The sequence below is a fragment of the Cyprinus carpio genome, chromosome A14 (genome assembly GCF_018340385.1).
Source record: "Cyprinus carpio isolate SPL01 chromosome A14, ASM1834038v1, whole genome shotgun sequence".
Lineage (NCBI taxonomy): Eukaryota > Metazoa > Chordata > Actinopteri > Cypriniformes > Cyprinidae > Cyprinus > Cyprinus carpio.
In genome coordinates, this window is record NC_056585.1 from 25245737 (window position 1) to 25264680 (window position 18944).

At 37.1% G+C, this 18944-nt stretch overlaps 1 protein-coding gene across 3 annotated transcripts; it reads left to right on the top strand.

The window, feature by feature from the left end:
- The first annotated feature begins 1310 nt into the window (after positions 1 to 1310).
- LOC109109574 (mothers against decapentaplegic homolog 5-like) lies at positions 1311 to 18801 on the top strand. Of its 3 annotated transcripts, none has more exons than XM_042770344.1 (8): positions 1325 to 1465; positions 1528 to 1635; positions 11402 to 12120; positions 13331 to 13588; positions 15221 to 15331; positions 16558 to 16779; positions 17704 to 17966; positions 18082 to 18801. In XM_042770344.1, exons 3-8 carry the CDS (start codon positions 11718 to 11720, stop codon positions 18223 to 18225), a joined length of 1401 nt encoding a protein of 466 aa, XP_042626278.1. In that variant the 5' UTR covers positions 1325 to 1465; positions 1528 to 1635; positions 11402 to 11717; the 3' UTR covers positions 18226 to 18801. The 3 variants fall into 3 exon arrangements, with proteins under 3 accessions (XP_042626276.1, XP_042626278.1, XP_042626277.1); XM_042770343.1 differs by having other exon boundaries at positions 1528 to 1613; XM_042770342.1 differs by lacking the exon at positions 1528 to 1635 and having other exon boundaries at positions 1311 to 1465.
- Positions 18802 to 18944: the final 143 nt, after the last annotated feature.

The window sequence follows — 18944 nt, forward strand, 5'->3', positions numbered from 1 at the left end:
TTAGTCTTTCTGTTGGTCCAAGTTTGTGTGATGATGTCCAACTCGTTTTATTAAAGAAAAAAGCCTTAAGTTTTCATACGAAAAACACTTTGTCTGATGGGGACATTTTTTTTTCCGGTTTTTCAAAGCTTCAAACTGATTCAGTGTTTCATTTTTTGTCGTCGTAATTTGTAAATGTATAAAAAATATATAGCTATTCATTGTAGGCCAATTTTATGTTTTTTATTTAGGCTATATTATATTTATATTATTATTTTCTGTCCTGTTCTGTTGTTTAGGCTATCTGTTTCTGTGCCGGGTTTCCCTCGATGTAGCCTAGCCTATTAGCTCTTAAAAGCGCTCTCTACGTGCAAGTTATAAACGTTAGCCGCAATTCCTCGCGCGTTTCCCAAAAATGTACATTTTCCCAAAATGTAGGCTACTGAACTCATTGAACGCGAGAATGAGTCGCTGTCCATTCGCTGACGTGCTGAACTAGGCTATACTAACCTTATATTGAATCGTATTCTGAACGTTTAACCTAACAATCGTCATCTGTTGTGTGTTAGGAATCAAGACAGGTATAAAAAAAAAAAAAAAAAAAAAAAAAAAAAAAAAATTATATAGATGACATTCTATATAGATAGATCATTGGAGCTAACAAACTGTCCTTCTATATAGATCATTGGAACCGTATCCGGTCGGCAAAACAGCAAATTTCAGCGCTGTCTTCTGTTCCTCTTTTAGATAAAACCCCAAGTCTAAAGGCCCTTCACACCAAGGACGATAACTATAAGATAACGATAAAGATATAGTTCTAAAAAATCGTTTCAGTATTAAAGAACAGCAGCGTCCACACCACAACTATAACGATAAAGACAAAGAAAAACAATATCGTTGGAATCACTTTCAAAACGTTTTTTTTCCAGCTGATGAACGATAAAAAATTGACAGCCAATCAGAATCCATCCTGTGTTGTAACGCGCTCGAGAATTTAAGCGCCAGACGAGCGTGCGCTTAGAATAAACAGAAGATATCGTTCGCTGGTGTGGACGCTAATATCGTTATCTTTATAGTCAATCGTTCTTTGTGTGAACGGGCCTTAAATCTTTCATTGTCATTCTATATAGATCTTTCAGATTTAGGTCTGGATTTCCATGCTACTATGATGTTGCCAATGGCGTCAAAAAAATATTTATATCTGCAGGCACTGCGCTACTAGCGGAAGAAGAGTAGTAGGTAGTTAAATAAACAGAAGGAAAAATTCATCTCAAGTGCATCTGCAGGCACTGCGCTACTAGCGGAAGAAGAGTAGTAGGTTGTTAAATAGGCGGAAGGATACGCTCTAATGTGATTCGGCTCCAGTCTGTTTGACGCCAGGACGGGTGAGAGACGAGGGAAAGAGAGGCAAGGGGGGAAAACTCCTTCATGTCGGTGTCTGTAAAACAGAGCAAAGGTCGACAGACGCTACACCACTTCATAAAAGGTATGCAAAATGTTACATCTAGCCTTAAAGAGAGGTGAGGAATATCAACTTTATTCCAACAGGGATGGTGGCTTTTCCGCAGGGGGGTGTTGAGAAGTGATTGAAAAGTTTCCTTGCTGTTTTTTTCTTTCCTTTTTGTGCGAATGAGGTGAGGAAAACACGTGAACGAGGTATAATTACATTTGATAAAAGCAGTATTTAAAACATATTCTAGACAGTTATTCTGAGGTTGCATTGGGGTTTTATTTGGGGGGGGGGTTAATTAAACCGCAAACTACAAATCTAAATGGCTAACTGGCTATGTAGCAACTCGGCTAGCAGTAAGTTTTCACACAGTACAAAAAGAAAGAAAAAAAACGTGACAAGAGTGTATCCAAAAATATGTCGTTGTAATTTCTGAAATATATGAAAACTGGTAGTTTTATAGTAAAAGCGGTTTGAGTTTAAAACAAATGTGCCCATGTTTTGAACGCAATCCCACAAAGTCGCGGCTAACGTAGCTTAGCTTTATTGAGCTAATATTTATGATTTCACGCCAACCGCGCGTATTTACATACAAAACCGCACGAGGATGAAATAAACAACCGTGTGCTTTCATGATAATTGGTGTATAGTTTAAGAAAGTGGCTGTTCGCATTCTTGTCAGGAGAGATGTGCGTGTCGTGGCGTGTTTTACTGGCTGTGTCTCAAAACCTAGTGTGCTGCCCACTCAGACAGCACTTGTGGGCATTATAGTCTCTAAAAACCAGTGTTCTGCCTGGGCTCGGACTTTCTAAACGTGCCCGTGATGGCCAAAATGCTGACTAGATGGACAGCTCGCTTGGTTTCGGACATCCAGTGAGTCTGTCTTCAGTAACACTCATTTAAATCCCCTGAAAACACATCCACAGATGGTTGCCTATGGTCTATCTGAGGGGTTAGGTTTATATGTTTGATAGTCATCATCTTGAATTTGAGCTGATGTGATGAGCTGTTGTCATTCACCTCTGTCTGCAGTCTTTAGGAATATCCATAGTCTCTGTTTTCAGAGCTGTGATCGTCCTTGAAACAGCTGGAGAAAGATGTTGTGAGGATGTAAAGAGATTTTGGGGTTTGTTAAAAATTATTTATGTGGTCTGAGACTTGTTTATTAGCCTACTTGATGAATTTGATCGATAAACAGCTTCAGAATCATAAGTTTTGCCTGGACTTGGTGCACAGAGACACTTTAATGACATTTTCATTCCAAAAAAAAACAACAACACAGCTTCAGAATCATAAGTTTTGTACATCAGCTTGTAACATGTTATCATAGATGGAGTGCCTTCAAAAAGCAGCATCCCCATGTTAATTCAGCTTGTAACATGTTATCATAGATGGAGTGCCTTCAAAAAGCAGCATCCCCATGTTACTATTTCATTCTGCACATAATATGATTCTGTTTTAATATTATTTCTCTTATGGCGTTGGCAAAAATGACTTGTCAATATTACTGTCCTTCAACAGTCTTATATGTGAGATCTCAAATTTATCTGTGAATTGAAACATGACATGCATTCTGATTCAAAGCTCACTTTGATGTACAATACTTACTTTCTTTTAAGCAAGGTACAAATTAAATAGTCTGGATTGGTAAAGATTATTAACAGGATTTAAAAAAATAAATAGTTAAAGTATACATAAAAATAATTGAGTATGCATTGCCATATGATAATTGTTTTTTCCCCCAGTAGCTGATTTATATGATGCAAACTCTTATGTATCACGTAGTGGATTTAACATTGTAATTAAAAATGGGTTGATAATACACACATTGTAGCCAGTTTGTTCTTACATTTTGATGTGTTTCAAGTCTTGATGAGATGTTTTCCGATGGGTGGAGCTGTATGCTTTTAAAATTTGGTTGTAATATGGCAATAAGTCATATTTTGCTTGTGCACTGGTTGTTTCTGAGGTTTCAATAGCAGGATTTGTTTCCATCGAGAGCCTCTGACTATCTGTCAACATGTAACATCTGTCACATAGATGTTTATGTGAGCATCCACATCTGTTGTGAATCTTGACGTATCATCTGATCCTGAATAATAGCGATTAAAATTAATGTTGCAGATGTGTACCTTTAGAAACTGGGTTTTCTCATTAATGTATAAAAACATCCCTGTTTGTGTCAGTGATGTAAGGCTCCAGGGATGGAGAGACTGGATGGTGTCGAGCAGAAAAAAGATATCTTGTTCTAGGCTTATATTTATATATATAAAAACAAACATATTTTTCTGATCAAATTCTAACTGATAAAATTGTATGGCCATGCTTCTGTCGTGCTCTTAAATGTCACTGAAATGTTAGATGGCTCTTTCAATCTGGCTATTATACCTAATTGTGTGTGTAATTTGATTTTAAGAATAATGCATGGGTTGAAGCCCACTAGAGGCATTGCGACTGCACGACAGTCCTTGTAATAAATCAACTGATCCAGTAAGGAATAAAAGCACCTCTTCCTTGGTCTGGAGCTCTATTAGTGTCAAAATGTGACTCCATTATGATTTAGAAACCTGTTTTCGTGAGTAATTTTGCAAATGGCACTGTTCTTGAATGTATATCATAATTATAAAGCAGAATCAAGATGCTCATTTTCTGATAAACATGTTGTGGTCAGCATCTTGACATTATTTTCATTATTTGGGATGAAACAGATGACTGTCAATTTCCATTTTGTGGCATATTAGTCTCATGCCAACATTTCTTCTGTACTTTAAAAGCAAAATTTCTCCCTCCCCTTGAAATAAGAGCGTAGAAAGAGTAAAAGCTTTAAGTGGGAGGCTTTTGTGACTGCTAGAAAAATCAATATGGGTAATGCTTTCTGTGCTTCTCATTTTGCAAATGGAGCAGTTGGGTGTAGAGGCAGGATGGAGATGGGGAGCAGGGAAGTGTGTGTTTGTGTATTGAGCTTCTATATTGCTGATCTGAGTCCTGTACTTCCTATTGTTTAAGTTCGCTATCATCAATCCCTCAGCAGTTATGGCAGAGTGTGCTGGTTACAAGCTGATTACTTGTTTCTCCTGATAAGCAAGTGTAATGTATTGAACATAATTGCAGGAAGATTTCAGGAATTCAATCTCTGACTTGATTTTTACCATTCACAGTGTTAGTCATTGATCAGAATAGAGCAGATTAAAGAAATGAGTTTCATTACAAGTTGTGCTCTATTGACAATATTGGTGGCATCATTTTGATTGCCACATAAAATACTTGTCGCTCAGCCTTTTAAAACATAAAGAACATGCTGTTTCTACGTCTGCTTGCTTTGTCAATATTACAGCTTCTATCATAGCCATGCAACTTTGGCATGGTAAGTGCGAGGATCCAAGAACAGGACTTTATCCATAGAGAAAATCCAAAAACAGGAATTACGTAAGTGACAAATGGTATGAAGTTGATACCCACCCCCAGGGAAATGCAGGTACTTTTTCCACAGTAAATAGTTTTTTGCTTTTGTAGCAGTGACCGTCACAGGTGACTTCTTCAGTCAAATAGACAAGTGACACTTGCTGGGTTTTTTTTAAGACAAAAAATAAATGCATTTTAATCCATTCAAGTGTAAAACTCCATACACTTTAGTATGTGCTTGGTGTTACTGCTATTTTTGAGGCACCTGTACAGCGGTTCTCAACCACATTCCTGGAGGACCCCCATCACTGCACATTTTGCATGTCTCCTTAATCAAACATACCTGATTCAGGTCACCTGCTCATTAGTAGAGACTAACAGACTTGAAAAGGGTGTGTCAGACAAATTAAGAATACAAATTAACAAACACAATTAACGTGGTTGAGAACCACTGGACTAGTAGATTTTTCCAACAGAAGCTGTCAACTGAGCCAAATTCACACTAACATTCAAAAATTTCAGGTCTTTTATCATTCATTAAATAAAAAATAGGTATCAGTGTTTTATTTTTATTTTTGATCAAAGTAGGGGTGTGCAGCATGACTATTTTTGATCTTATACGATTAAAATGCTGATCTGCTTTTGAAGAAATATTGTTGTATCGCGCTACAGCACACATTCTATCAGTTGCAGTGAGTCTCAGAGCGGCTCTATTGATAGTAAATGCTGCTCCACATGAACTGTTATCATTTACATGTATGGATTCTCAATCTATGCATATGCTGTGAGTTTGGGGTAATTTGACCCATTAATCAGATTTTTTGGTGAATACTTATAAAGCTATGCAACCACAGAAGAATACATCATATCATTCTAAAATGCTTACTATTCATCGCGTTTTTTAAAATAAAGCTTTAACCCTCACTCTGAGTTTTGATGTTCACATATTCAATAAATTACAGTGACTGTAGCATTTCTGTCATTCATAAAGAAATGCATAAAGATATTGATCAAAAGTAGGCATTTGAATTAAATGTTGTTTATCAATTTCAAACGGGCTTAGATTATATTGTAAAAACAGTTCAGTCAGTTTACCCTCTGCAGTCATTTGTTATAATGCATAATAGTGCTAACGATACATTGCATGCAGAGCCGGATACCTGAAAATTAATATCTTGTTCTAATTCAAAGGCAGTTCATCTGCGATTTTATGAATTTGATATTACGTATCTGTGTATTAATGTTCATCTGAAAGGCATGTGATGTTTTACTACTAATCACGAGAACCGGCTTGTTGCTGTGATTAATTTTATAGTGGCAAATGCTCATGCACATCAGTTTTATACGTTTTATAAATTATGTATTTTTTAAAGTTTTGTTCAGTAAAACATATGAATATAAACGCAGTATTTCATTAATAATTTTAAAATAATATTACCAAAAAATTTACAATTATCTTTTTACTAAATAAATAATCCCAACCTATTGGCCAAAATAATTAATGTAGTGAGGCTCTTCTACATTCTTATATTTTTTTTCTGCGCGTGTATAGAGCCTCTGAGGCTAACAAATTTTAAAAAAAAAAAAAAAAACACAAAGCAGAGAGAGATAAATCACTAACTGGCTTTTAATACAGTTTTAATAAATCAATAGAGTTTTAAATGTTTTCAAAAAAAAAAAAACTTTTATTTGGCTCTACTGCTCAGTACCTGTATTAAAGTGCAAAATTAGTAAGACCTTAACAAATGCCAAAGAATCGTTGCCCAGTTTGATAAATATCCATTGATATTTTGGCTACCGTTGTAAGAAAAAAATAGGAGAAATTTTTTTATTTATTTTACACAACAAAATAATTAAAAAAAAAAAAGTGACACACAGACTTTTATAATGTTACAGAAGATCCTATTTCAAATAAATGCTGTTCTTTTGAATCTTTCATCAAAGAATCCTAACGAAAATGTTTAGTTTCCACAAAATGATTAGACAGCACAGCTATTTTCAGCATTGATAACTGTGTAGAAATGTGCTGGAGAATGATTTCTGAAGGATCACGACTGGAGTAATGATGCTGAAAATTCAGCTTTGCATCACAGGAATAAATTACATTTTAAAATTATTTTCAAATAGGAAAGTTACATATACATATTATTGTTTTTACTGTGTTTTTGATCAAATAAATGCAACTTTGGTGAGCATGAGACTCCCTTAAAAAAATAAACAAAGTAGAAAATCTTACCAACCCCAAACATTTGAACGGTAGTGTTTGTTGAAATCCTAACATTACCTTTCGTTTATCTGATGAAGTACAAAAATAGATTTGTACTCCTGGTGGAAGACAATGACATGTCAATTACAGCTTGTGCTATTAATGTCAGGGCTGGTTTGATTTGCTCCTGCTTCCGTTGTATATATGTGCCTGTACACAAACAGGGTCTGAACAATATCGGGGAAGCTCTGTTGTACTGACATTGACGGTGGAGTGAAAAGACATGACCTACTTACTGTTTGGCTGATGATCTTAACTGCGCCTTTGACTAATAATGATTACTGATCCATCATTCTCATTTTACATAAAGCATGGTGTGGTTTTGACAGGACAAACAACATAGTGGTCTGGGAGTGGGAAGTGCTTTGAATAGTAACATTTTGTCCTGAAGAGCCAATGGGCTGATGTTTGGCAGCTGAAGAGGTCAAGGGGAAGGGATGTGGCTACAGGAAGTGCCTCTCAGAGGTCTTATATCCTTTTTGTCCTGGTTACACTTGCAGCTTTTTCAGCAGCTGTGCTGTGCTCCGCTCGTCTCGCTCTGGGAGCTCCCTGGGTGGGGCAGCGGGAGGCTGTTGCTTACAGATCCAACACAATGAGTCTGTTGTAGTTCACCATAACACATGGCAGATGGATACATCCTAACAGCTATCTGCAAGACCTCAGATGTGTGCGCAAGTGTGTGTGTAGTTTTATAACTGAATAGGCGGTAATGTTTTTGCCCACTTCCTTTGGACACTGTTTTTTATTTATTTGTAGTTTGTGTCTAAAATAGTCTACATTGTAAAATTTTACTGATGTAGTGTTTTAAATGATTCCTCACTTGTTACAAAACATGTAAGTTGGTCTAGTTATATTATCCAAAGATTCAGTATTAAATTCCGTGTAAAGGCAATTCAGAGAATTGCTTCTAAACGCATCATAAATGTTAGAAATGTATTGCTCAAACATGTTACAAAGACTGAACAATGTAATGCTGAATTGTGGAATTGTCCCATAACCCTATAAGAGGTGTGTTTGACTTGAAGCAGCGCTGCACAGACCGATCGTTGTAGGACATCAAAGTACTGTGAAAGTTATAGAGAGCAGACGGCTCCTTATGCTTTCGGATCGCTCTCGTGGTATTTTGATGTCGTACCGAGTCGAACACACCTAGTAACTAGAGCGTATTAACATCGGTGGTTTTCCCTCTCAATCATGAGTTACTGTCCTAACTGTTAGTTACTACAGCCTGTGGTTTGCTAGCTAGCTTTGTCTTTGTCACATAAATGCGCATATATTTATATATATATATATACATACACACACACACACACACACATATATTTAGTAACAGAATAGCCAAGACAAAATAATTTCATAGAAATAACAACTGCAACAGACATTGCATGAAAATATATGCTTCTAGGTTTTATATCTAAGCCACTGAGCCATTATTTGGAACCTCAATTAAACAGATTTAAAAACATGTGAGCGGAAACGCAATAAGAACTGCTTTCTGTTAAAGAAGAAATAACTGTTATCATGCCACACTTTACAAGTGAGAGAGGAAACATGCGATATGAATGCAGACAAACTCATGAAGACTACCATCTTTTATAACTAAGAGTAACAAAGACAAAATCATTTTATAGAAACAAAATGGAAAAATATTCAGATTCTCAAATATATGTATAGAAATGTTAAAGTGTTGTTGAATGTTACATTTGAGTGTATGTTAAATGTTAAGTTTATAATCTGCATAGTTGATCGCTAAATTTAGGAGCTATGTGCTCTATACAGACTGGATTTACAACACATGAATGCATTCATTTATCCCGAAAGAAATGAAAGTGAGTGCCTCTTGAAGAGGAAGAAAAATTGAGTAGGTATATTTTATAGTTACATATACAGTGCTCATTTTGTTAAAGAAACCAATCAAATTATATTTTATTGGATCATTATTGGCACTTTCCCAAACAAAAGAAGTGATAATTATGTTTAGTGTTTAACAGCAGCGGTCACAGTGATGATGAGGCGAGCACCAGTGATTGTGGCTGCGCTTCTCGTTTCTCCCGCTCCGCTGAGTGGCGTTCGGACACTGATAACTACTCTGATCTGATCATAAAGTCTTTCCAAGTCACAGGGCTCAAGTCCAAGTCAAGTCTCGAGTCATTGCTGTCAAAGTCTAGGTTGATTCGCAAGTCTTCTTTAATTATGTCAAGTCGCAAGTCATCAAATTTAGGACTCAAGTCCAAGTCATGCAACTCAAGGCCACACCCCTGCCTTATTTTATTTACTTGGTGTTTTTTTTTTATCATTCAAATTTGGCTGGGTGATTAATAACACATTTTTCTGTGGTGTGACAAACCTAAAACACATTTAATATTGCTTTTCATGGACTTTAAATGAATACAGCCTTATCCTGTTTTTCAACACTGTGAACAACAAGAACTAGCCTGAAAAATAAGCTTTTTTTATGCTATTTGAGCAAAAGAAACAGCATTTATGGGACCGTTGTTGTGAGATTTCATTGGTAATTTTCAAATGAGTTTTAATTGTAAGCTTGACGAATAGTTTTGGAGAATTTGATGTTTCCCCTTCAGAGACATAGGAGCTCAAGATATTTTTAGCACCGTATTACAGAGCATCTAAAAGGACCTTTGCAAAAAAGAAAAAAAATATCAGACTTTCATGTGTGCACGAAAAACCATTAAACTTAGCATATAGGTCAATGCACACTGGGCCACCTATTGTGCCATCAGCTCATTTTGCTGTGTAATTTCTTGGCCACCAAAGAATATGCATTAAAGCAGACCTAAGGCCTTGAAATATGACACGCTGCCCTAATGCACTTTTTTTTACAGTACCAGTCATTTTTTTTTTTTTTAAGACCCTTGAACTTTGCAAATGGGACAGTGCACACAGCCGTATTGTGCCACCTAGGAACAAGAAAGATGCAGAAATCATAACAAGCATGAAACACCGACAGCGAGAGACTGTTTAGTGCTGCATCACGTCTCCGATGAGAAGAGGTGGCTGATGCTGGTGGTTAGGTTACTGTATGATGATTGAAATTGTGAAATTACAGGCCTAAATAAATTGCAGAATGTTATATTTTCTAATGCATGAACAAATTGCTTGTATTCTGACAGCGCTGGACAAGCTCGGGGCGCCAGTGTTCAAAGTCCAAAGCGCAAGGAAAATCTGCGCTGAACTTGTTAGTAAATGATAGTATTGGAATTTTACTGTCGATCTGTAAAATAAAATCAAAAAGAAAATAATAATGATAATAATTACCCTGCAACAGCTCTATTAATACATTTATTATAACATTCACACAGTGTTCAAATTGGGATCTGTAATATATTCTAATGTCTCAAAAGAATTCTCTTCTGCTCAGCAAGGCTGCCTTTATTTGTACAATAAAAAAATACATGCCTGTTTCAAGTCTCAAAAATGGCCTTAAAATATTATTTTACTAACTTATTAATTTTTAGTTAAATTGTGCTTTGTTGGTATAATGTCTGCTAGAATGTTAATATTATATTCTATATTATAATGTTATAAAATATTTTGGCAATTTAATTAATTAAATGGTGAAAAAAAAAAAAAAAAAAAAAGTCAAAATAAGCCTACATGGGGGAAAAATGTGAAAAAACGATTTTCGGCCCAGTGTTTCATTTTGTTTGCCTCTGGCCAAGAATTTTCATTTCGGTGCATCCCTAGTCCCATCAGCCCTTTTCATGTCATTGTTTCTCCGCTGCCTCAGATGATGCATTAAGTTGGACATTAGACCTTGATATTAGAGGTACTACCCTAAGGACAGTCAAATTTTGAGCAACTAGATCTGTTAATTCATTTGCATCCATGCTATCCTTTTCTTCATAGTAAGATGGCAGTGACAATATACAAGGGTTAAAGTATATATAAAACTAGAAAGACTACTTGTGATGGACTTTGATTCCTCATGTTGCTTTCTCTTTTAGCACCTGCATTATTATGGTTGTTGTCAGTATACGTTGAAGGTACAAAACAGATTTTAGTAGCAGTGGGCATTGTTGATTTTACTGGTTTACATTCAGATTTTCTTGTTTGCAACTTTACATTTTGTTCTTTAAATGTGTTTACAGGTTTTCTGTATTTTTTACATCTTCAGTTGTTCATTGTTAGTTCATGTCAATTCACAGTGCATTAACTAATGTTGTCAAGCGCACAGATTTTAATGATGCATTAGTAAATGTTGAAATTAACATTAAGATTAATAAATGCTATAGAAGTATTGTTAATTTTTTTCAAACTGATGTCTTTTTCTCTTTTTGTTGCAGGTGCCCCTTCACGAAGTGTCAACCTCTTGTATCTAATAGCTGTCTCATCGTTGTTTTCATTCTTAATTCCCCAGTTACCCTTTACACTAATTCTCGGAGTGGTTGTGACCCAGACCCACCCCTTTCCTGCTTCACTGCAGGCCGCCCTGAGCACCAGCAGCTGCGTCCTGCCTTGACTTCCTGTCCTTGGTCGTACAAGGCTAAGCTCGTCCACTCCCCTACCTCCCCACATACACAAACACACACATAATCATCTTCCTGGCACACTGCGGGCCGAGAGTGCTTCAGATCCCCCTTCCTGGTGCAGCCCAGCACTATGACCTCCATGTCCAGTCTGTTCTCCTTCACCAGCCCGGCGGTGAAGCGGTTGCTGGGCTGGAAGCAGGGCGACGAGGAGGAAAAATGGGCGGAAAAGGCTGTGGATGCCCTGGTGAAGAAGCTAAAGAAGAAAAAGGGTGCCATGGAGGACTTGGAGAAAGCCCTCAGCAGCCCCGGACAGCCCAGCAAATGTGTGACCATCCCCCGGTCGCTGGACGGGCGGCTGCAGGTGTCCCACAGGAAGGGCCTGCCTCACGTCATCTACTGCCGCGTGTGGCGCTGGCCTGACCTGCAGTCCCATCACGAGCTCAAACCCCTCGAGGTGTGCGAGTATCCGTTCGGTTCCAAACAGAAAGAAGTGTGTATCAACCCATATCACTACAAACGAGTTGAAAGTCCAGGTAAGTCATGACTGGTGTGTTTATATTAGTTCTCATGACAGATGTTTTACAACACAAGTGTTGTCATGTTAAACATTTTCTTGACACGTTTATGGAAAAGTAATAAAAGTACGCTACAGGGTTACCAAAAAAAAACTAAAGTTACTTGAAATAAAACAAATGATACCTGGACTTTGTTAATGGTGATGTTTACATGTAAAGTAGTTGTAAGCACTTTGTTTTATTATCTGTCCTGACAGTGATAATTTTTTTTATTCTGACAATGTGATTTATTTTTTTTAATCTGGCCCTGACAGTGATCACTAATGATTATTATCTGTCCTGAACAGGATAAGCAAAAAACACAAACTTTATCTTTGTATTTATTTTACATTTATTAACAGTATTGGGTTCGCAGATCATGTGGGTAGGGAACTTTATACTGTATGTGTGTGTGTGTGTGGATGACCGTCAGCCACCTCCGAAGACCATTTTTGACCCCGGAAAAACCATGTATATATATTTTTTAAAAAATATCTTATTTCTAATTTTTAAAAGAAATAAAATGTTCCCCGAAACTGCATTTATCTGATCACAAATAAAATAACTTTTTTTATTATAATATATTTTAAAACAATATTTTTTTCCTAAATATGAAAGTTTTATTTCCTCAACCAGTATATCACTAGCCTTAGCAGTTTTTATATATATATATATATATATATATATATATATATATATATATATTATATATATATATATATATCATCTGTCTTGTCAACAAAGTGTTTTTCTGAGAAGCTATCTTTGATGGCAAGCAGACAAAAAAAGACAAAATAACAGTGAATTGGTCAACACATACTGTATGTCCCCTGTGAGGAGATGTGGCCTATTATTTCCTCTGTATATCGAACGGTAAAGACCGTGTGGACTATCAGATATCCTTTGCCCCCGGAGGCCTTCTAATCTCTGAAGCCTCTGTTGCCTTCTGCTTAGATTGAGATGTGCACTGTATTGAGCTTTTCAAGGGCAGATATCACGTCACTCAGGAGAGAAAACACATTTCTGTTGAAACCAGAAAACTGATCTGTTGTGCCTTAGCTATTACCTTGGAGCCCAAGCCGGCCAATCGGCACGCAGATGTCAAGGATGCAGGATTATTTTTTCTGCCATAAATATTTAAATCAGAATGATCTGTTAGGATGGTTAAAATACTGTTATCTTTTCTCAGTGCTTCCTCCGGTGTTGGTGCCACGACACAGCGAGTTCAACCCTCAGCACAGTCTGCTGGTGCAGTTCCGCAACCTGAGTCACAATGAGCCTCACATGCCTCTCAACGCCACCTTCCCAGAGTCCTTCCAGCAGCACAGCGGAGGAAGCTCCTTCCCCATCTCTCCAAACTCGCCCTACCCTCCGTCTCCCGCCAGCAGCGGCACCTACCCCAACTCTCCTGCAAGCTCTGGGCCATCCAGCCCCTTCCAGCTGCCAGGTACACAACACCACTCATGAAATTCTTAGATCGTTTGGGATGTTTTTGCCAGTGGCAAACTGATGTGTTGATTTTTCTTTGCTGCTGCGATGGCAAATGGATATGTGACGCTGAATGATAAACCTGTGATATGACGGTGAGTTGTGCAGTCTCGATTGCTGTAGTAAACAATGGAAATGCCAGCTAAGCAGCCCACCAAAGCCCTGCTGCTGGGTGCCCATCATTTGGCACCGGCCCGCACTTCCTCTATTCTGTATCGAGTGATTTGCTGATGCCTGCATCTGTAGGCTGGGTGCGCTCAGGCAGAAGGACAGCAAATGTTTTATAGCGCTGTGGGTTAGAACTAAAGCTGCTTTTATTCATAGAAATTGCTCGATCGCAGCATCAGATCTGCCTCGGTGATTTAAGTGATGCAAGCACTTGAAGCTTTAACGAATGTGGCATGTACATTGTGAACGAGTAACTGTTTTACAATATGAGCTCCTTTTTGTGTCAGATAATCACTAGCGCAGTCTCAACAGCATCAACAACTCAACATTTAAACACTACGTTGTAAAAGTTTGGTGTTACTTAAAAGAAAACGTATACTTCTATTCAGCAAGGATGCATTAAATTAATCAAAAATGACAGTATAGATGTTTATAATGTTATAGAATATATCCTTTTTAAACTTTGTTACACAAAAATATAAAGCAGCACAACTGTTTGATGGTAATTATTAAATAATAAGAAGAAATGCTTCTTGAGCACCAAATAAGCATTTGGAGTAAGTGCTGCTGAAAATTCAGCATTGCCATCACATAAATAAATTACAATTTATAATGTATTCATATACAAAACAGTTATTTTAAATTGAAATAATATTTCACAATATTACTGTTTTTGATCAAATAACTGCAGCCTTGGTAAGCATAAGAGACTTCTTTCAAAAACATTAAATCTTACCAACCCCAGACTTTCAGTGATAACGATTCATTCAGATGGATCTGTTTTTCTACAGTGAAATCCAAAGGAAATACAGCATAATTTTGTTTCTTGTATGCTCATATAAAAAACAACAACTGATATGGCTGATCCACCAGACAAGCAATCTGACAGCGCTCTTTTTCTTTGCCTTTATTGAATTTATCTCGAAAGTAGTAACATTAACTTATCAAGCCTTTTTGACATTCTTCTTGCATTAGATAACGTCTTCCAAGGAGGTGCTTTCTTTTGTTAGTCATAAACCGTTTCTGGAAGATATTGCATTTGAATATGTTTTGCTGTTCTGTTTGCTGTTTAGTGGTAAAACAAATACTTCTGAAGCAATTTGTTTCCAAATAATAAACAGCCCTGCCACATATTTAATCTTGCCTAGATGATACTGTCAACAAAAAAAGTCAACTTTAAATAGCTGTTGTTTCCACATCATGAATATCTGTGTTATTGTACAGATGTGGGTGTTTGATGTAAGAATACTGCGAAATCTGATACTAAAAAATCTGATACTAAAAGGTTTTCATAAGATGCGAAGCGCCTTCCTGTAAAGAATCATCAGAATTCAGGCTCCAGGGGATTGCAGTGGAAGCCCATTTGTTTGCAGCAGGCCTCTTTGTCTGACTGCTATCTCTCTCTGTGGTGTCTCTTTACCAGCTGATACCCCTCCTCCTGCCTACATGCCTCCAGATGAACAGATGGGACAGGACGGGTCTCAGTCCATGGAGACTGGCAGCAGCATGGTTCCTCAGAACATGCCCAGAGGGGGTAAGAAACTATTAACGTCCTATTCAGAACTGGTCCAGGTGTGATGTCAAAGAACATATATAAAAAAAAAAACTCCCTCAAATCTGAGCATCATAGTTACAGAAGTATGTCTGTCTGTGTGTCTATGGCTTGTTTTATAGAGGAAATATTGGCCTGTATTGCCAATGGCCTTGCAGAAGCAGACTTTTGACTTCATGCATAAAAGTGAAAACATTTTAGCCATTCTTACCAAGAGCCCCACCTATTTAAACTGGAAATATATATGACGTTAAATTTAACAAAAAAAATAAACGCCATTTTATTTTTAAATAAACACGATTAAAAATTATGAATATTTTATGATATAATTGTTTCTACTCCAATTGGTTTTAAACATTTAAGCGGTGTTTAATACATCATAACACGTTTCCATCGTGGATTTAATTAAACATACATTAAGACAAAAATAATCTGAATATGTAATATGCCTATATTTAGCAAAATTCTCTCTCGAGTTAAATTACATTGCATTATGTTGTTAACAAACTGTTTAAACGTCTTTCTGCTGGTTTTCAAGGCATATTAAAGTGTCTAAACCACATTTATTGTTTGACTTCTGTGAGTTTGACAGAAGAATTTGAAAAGTGAGGCTCATTGCAACTAGTGGATGGCAGGCATGCTACATGATTCTTAGTGAAGTGTTATTCATATATCAGCAGGAAACCGTGCTGACTAAAACATCGATCTTGAGATTTAAGAATCGATATCGGTTCATCAAAATGAGACGCGATTTAATTCAAGAAATCAATATTGTTAACCCAGGCCTAGAAATTACTGTAGTAAAATGACCAACAACAATTCACTCTTTGTACATTACATTTGGGGGCGTTTAGCAAATCAAATGACTAAGCTCTCAGTGTAGCAACCTGGTACTTTGGAAACACAATGTTGTTTGCGGCAGACCAAAATAAAACCTGTGCATGGCAATTGTGTAAAGCCAGACAGTCCGATTAGACAACGTTGAGAAACCTCCTGCAGTTTTTTTTTCCTTTTTAAGCAAATGCACAGTAACAACCTCTGTAGTTAAAAACATTGCCATCATGACAGCCTGAATTTCTAACACTTTTGGCTTGTATCCCCCTCTGATCTCTCCAGAAGGTTTATCTAGCTGATGTGGTGAAGTATCTGAGCAAGTTGAAACAATAGATGGCTTCAGCTCAAGGTCTTGTTTTATTTTCCTCTGTCAGATGTGCAGCCCGTGGAGTATGAGGAGCCCAGTCACTGGTGCTCTATTGTGTACTATGAGCTGAATAATCGTGTGGGAGAGGCTTACCACGCTTCCTCCACCAGCGTGCTGGTTGATGGATTCACTGACCCATCCAACAACAAGAACCGCTTCTGCCTGGGCCTGCTCTCCAACGTCAATCGCAACTCCACTATTGAAAACACTCGTCGCCACATTGGCAAAGGTATGCATGCAGTTATTATCCACAAAGATCTTGTACATTGTAACTGTGCTTTTTCACTCAGCCCTGGAAACCCAGTGGGAAGTGACTTTAACCTTCAGCAAAACAGTGTTGTAATCAGTAACTAAAACTATTCAAAACATTTTTGTTGATTGAAAATAAAAAAAGCTACAAAACTTAATGTAACATTAGAAATGTTGTCTTGTCAACTAACTGAAGTTGAAGTGCTAGAATGACTAATTGAAATAATTAAAACCGTTTAGAATAATAACATGACCAAAGCACATAAAATTACAAAAAAGTTCAACTAAAATTTAAGTGAAAATATAAAAATGAAAGCTAATTCAGAATATGAATAAAAAGTATAATAGTATAATAACACCGTACCAAAGGTTTGTCAGCATGACCTATAATGACAGCATTTACCCTGTTTAAGGCCCGTTAACACCAAATAAGATCACAATAGTGATAACTATATGGCCTTAATCCCCAACTGACTGTAATAGTCTAATGGTTTATTATAAGCATGTGCTGTAGTTTTGTTGTCTACAGATTTAAATGCTGGAGATCTTTAAATTCGGGTAGATCTGATCGGCAGTGTTTTAGCATTCAGCTGGATAAAATTTGTTTTGAAAGTGATTTGAATTAAATTGTTCCTCTTGTTAAAGCTGTGGTGTGGACTTCCCTGATCTCAAAAAAAAAAAAATATTATTACATCACATCCAGTTATCATCATAGTTACTGTCCTTTTTTCATACATAACAATGAAGACAGTTGTGTTAATATATCAGTGATGATAATTATCTCTACACCTCAGAAATTAAATAAATGTTCTCAAAGCAAATGTGTTCAAGTACAATAGTGAATCATTGGTGCACTGTATACTCTATTTCAGAAGTCCGTTTACGATGATCTCTTCTCCCTCAGGTGTCCACCTGTATTACGTTGGAGGGGAAGTGTATGCAGAGTGTCTGAGTGACACCAGCATTTTCGTCCAGAGTCGAAACTGTAACTACCATCATGGCTTCCACCCCACAACTGTCTGCAAAATCCCCAGCGGCTGCAGCCTCAAGATCTTCAACAACCAAGAATTCGCTCAGCTGCTCGCTCAGAAAACTTCGGTCAACCACGGATTCGAGGCCGTCTACGAGCTCACCAAGATGTGCACCATCCGCATGAGCTTTGTAAAGGTATGAGAAACACCACCAGCGAGAAGTTTTCAGATGGTTATTCACCTTAAACAGTTCAGGGAGTAAAAACTTAGAAGGTCAATCCTTGTGTAACTTGTTGTTTTTGTTTGTTTAGGGCTGGGGTGCAGAGTATCACAGACAAGATGTGACGAGCACACCTTGCTGGATAGAAGTGCATCTTCACGGTCCCCTCCAATGGCTGGATAAAGTCCTAACACAAATGGGTTCTCCTCTGAACCCCATCTCTTCTGTCTCATAATGATGGGCCCTGCTGGGCTGGGAGGATCTTTTTTGAACTTTTTTTTTTTTTTTTTTTTTTTTTTTTTTTTTTTAAGGGCTGAACTGTTTACACTACCTGCAGAAGGGTGACCAAATCATGCTGCAGTCAGAACGAGAAGAATGAACTGGGGCTACAAGCACATCTAGCCGAGGAAAATTCTAGGCAGTGACACAAAACGGACTAACTACTGCTTTAGCAATTGCCTTCCTGTTTGTTTGTTTGTTTGTTTGTTTGTTTTTTGCGTCCAATTGTTTTAAACTGATGCTTGTATGACTGATTTTCTCTAACTGTAGGTAATCTAGTAGATGAAACTGACATGCTTTCATGTATCTCTACTTCACTTTACACCAATTGACAAAATGGCAATTTCTTAGTTCTATTAGAATCTTTTTAATTGCTATGTTGTCTAATCCCTGTTATTCACGAGGCATATTTTCCTTTATATGTTTACTTTTAGACTCAAAGCTCATTTCAAATGTTTCCTTTTTATAGCATCTGTTGCCTTAAGGCAAATCAAAGTTACTGCTTTTAAATAAAGTTCTTTTATCTGATAAATTTGTGCTCATTTGATAAGTTTTTGTGATGACAAATGAAAGCTGGTGCTCTTTTAGAGTACATGTGAGCCATATGAACAGAGACTTGTAATGTTTTTTTTTTTTTTTTTTTTTTTTTTTTAAGTCCACAGCGGTTGGCTAGCA

Excerpts from the sequence above, each read along its gene's own strand:
- LOC109109574 (XM_042770342.1), top strand. The coding sequence starts at position 11,718 with ATGACCTCCATGTCCAGTCTGTTCTCCTTCACCAGCCCGGCGGTGAAG. Across the intron at positions 15,332-16,557 it reads TCAGAACATGCCCAGAGGGG|ATGTGCAGCCCGTGGAGTAT; the intron begins GTAAGAAACTAT and ends TTCCTCTGTCAG. Across the intron at positions 16,780-17,703 it reads TCGTCGCCACATTGGCAAAG|GTGTCCACCTGTATTACGTT; the intron begins GTATGCATGCAG and ends CTTCTCCCTCAG.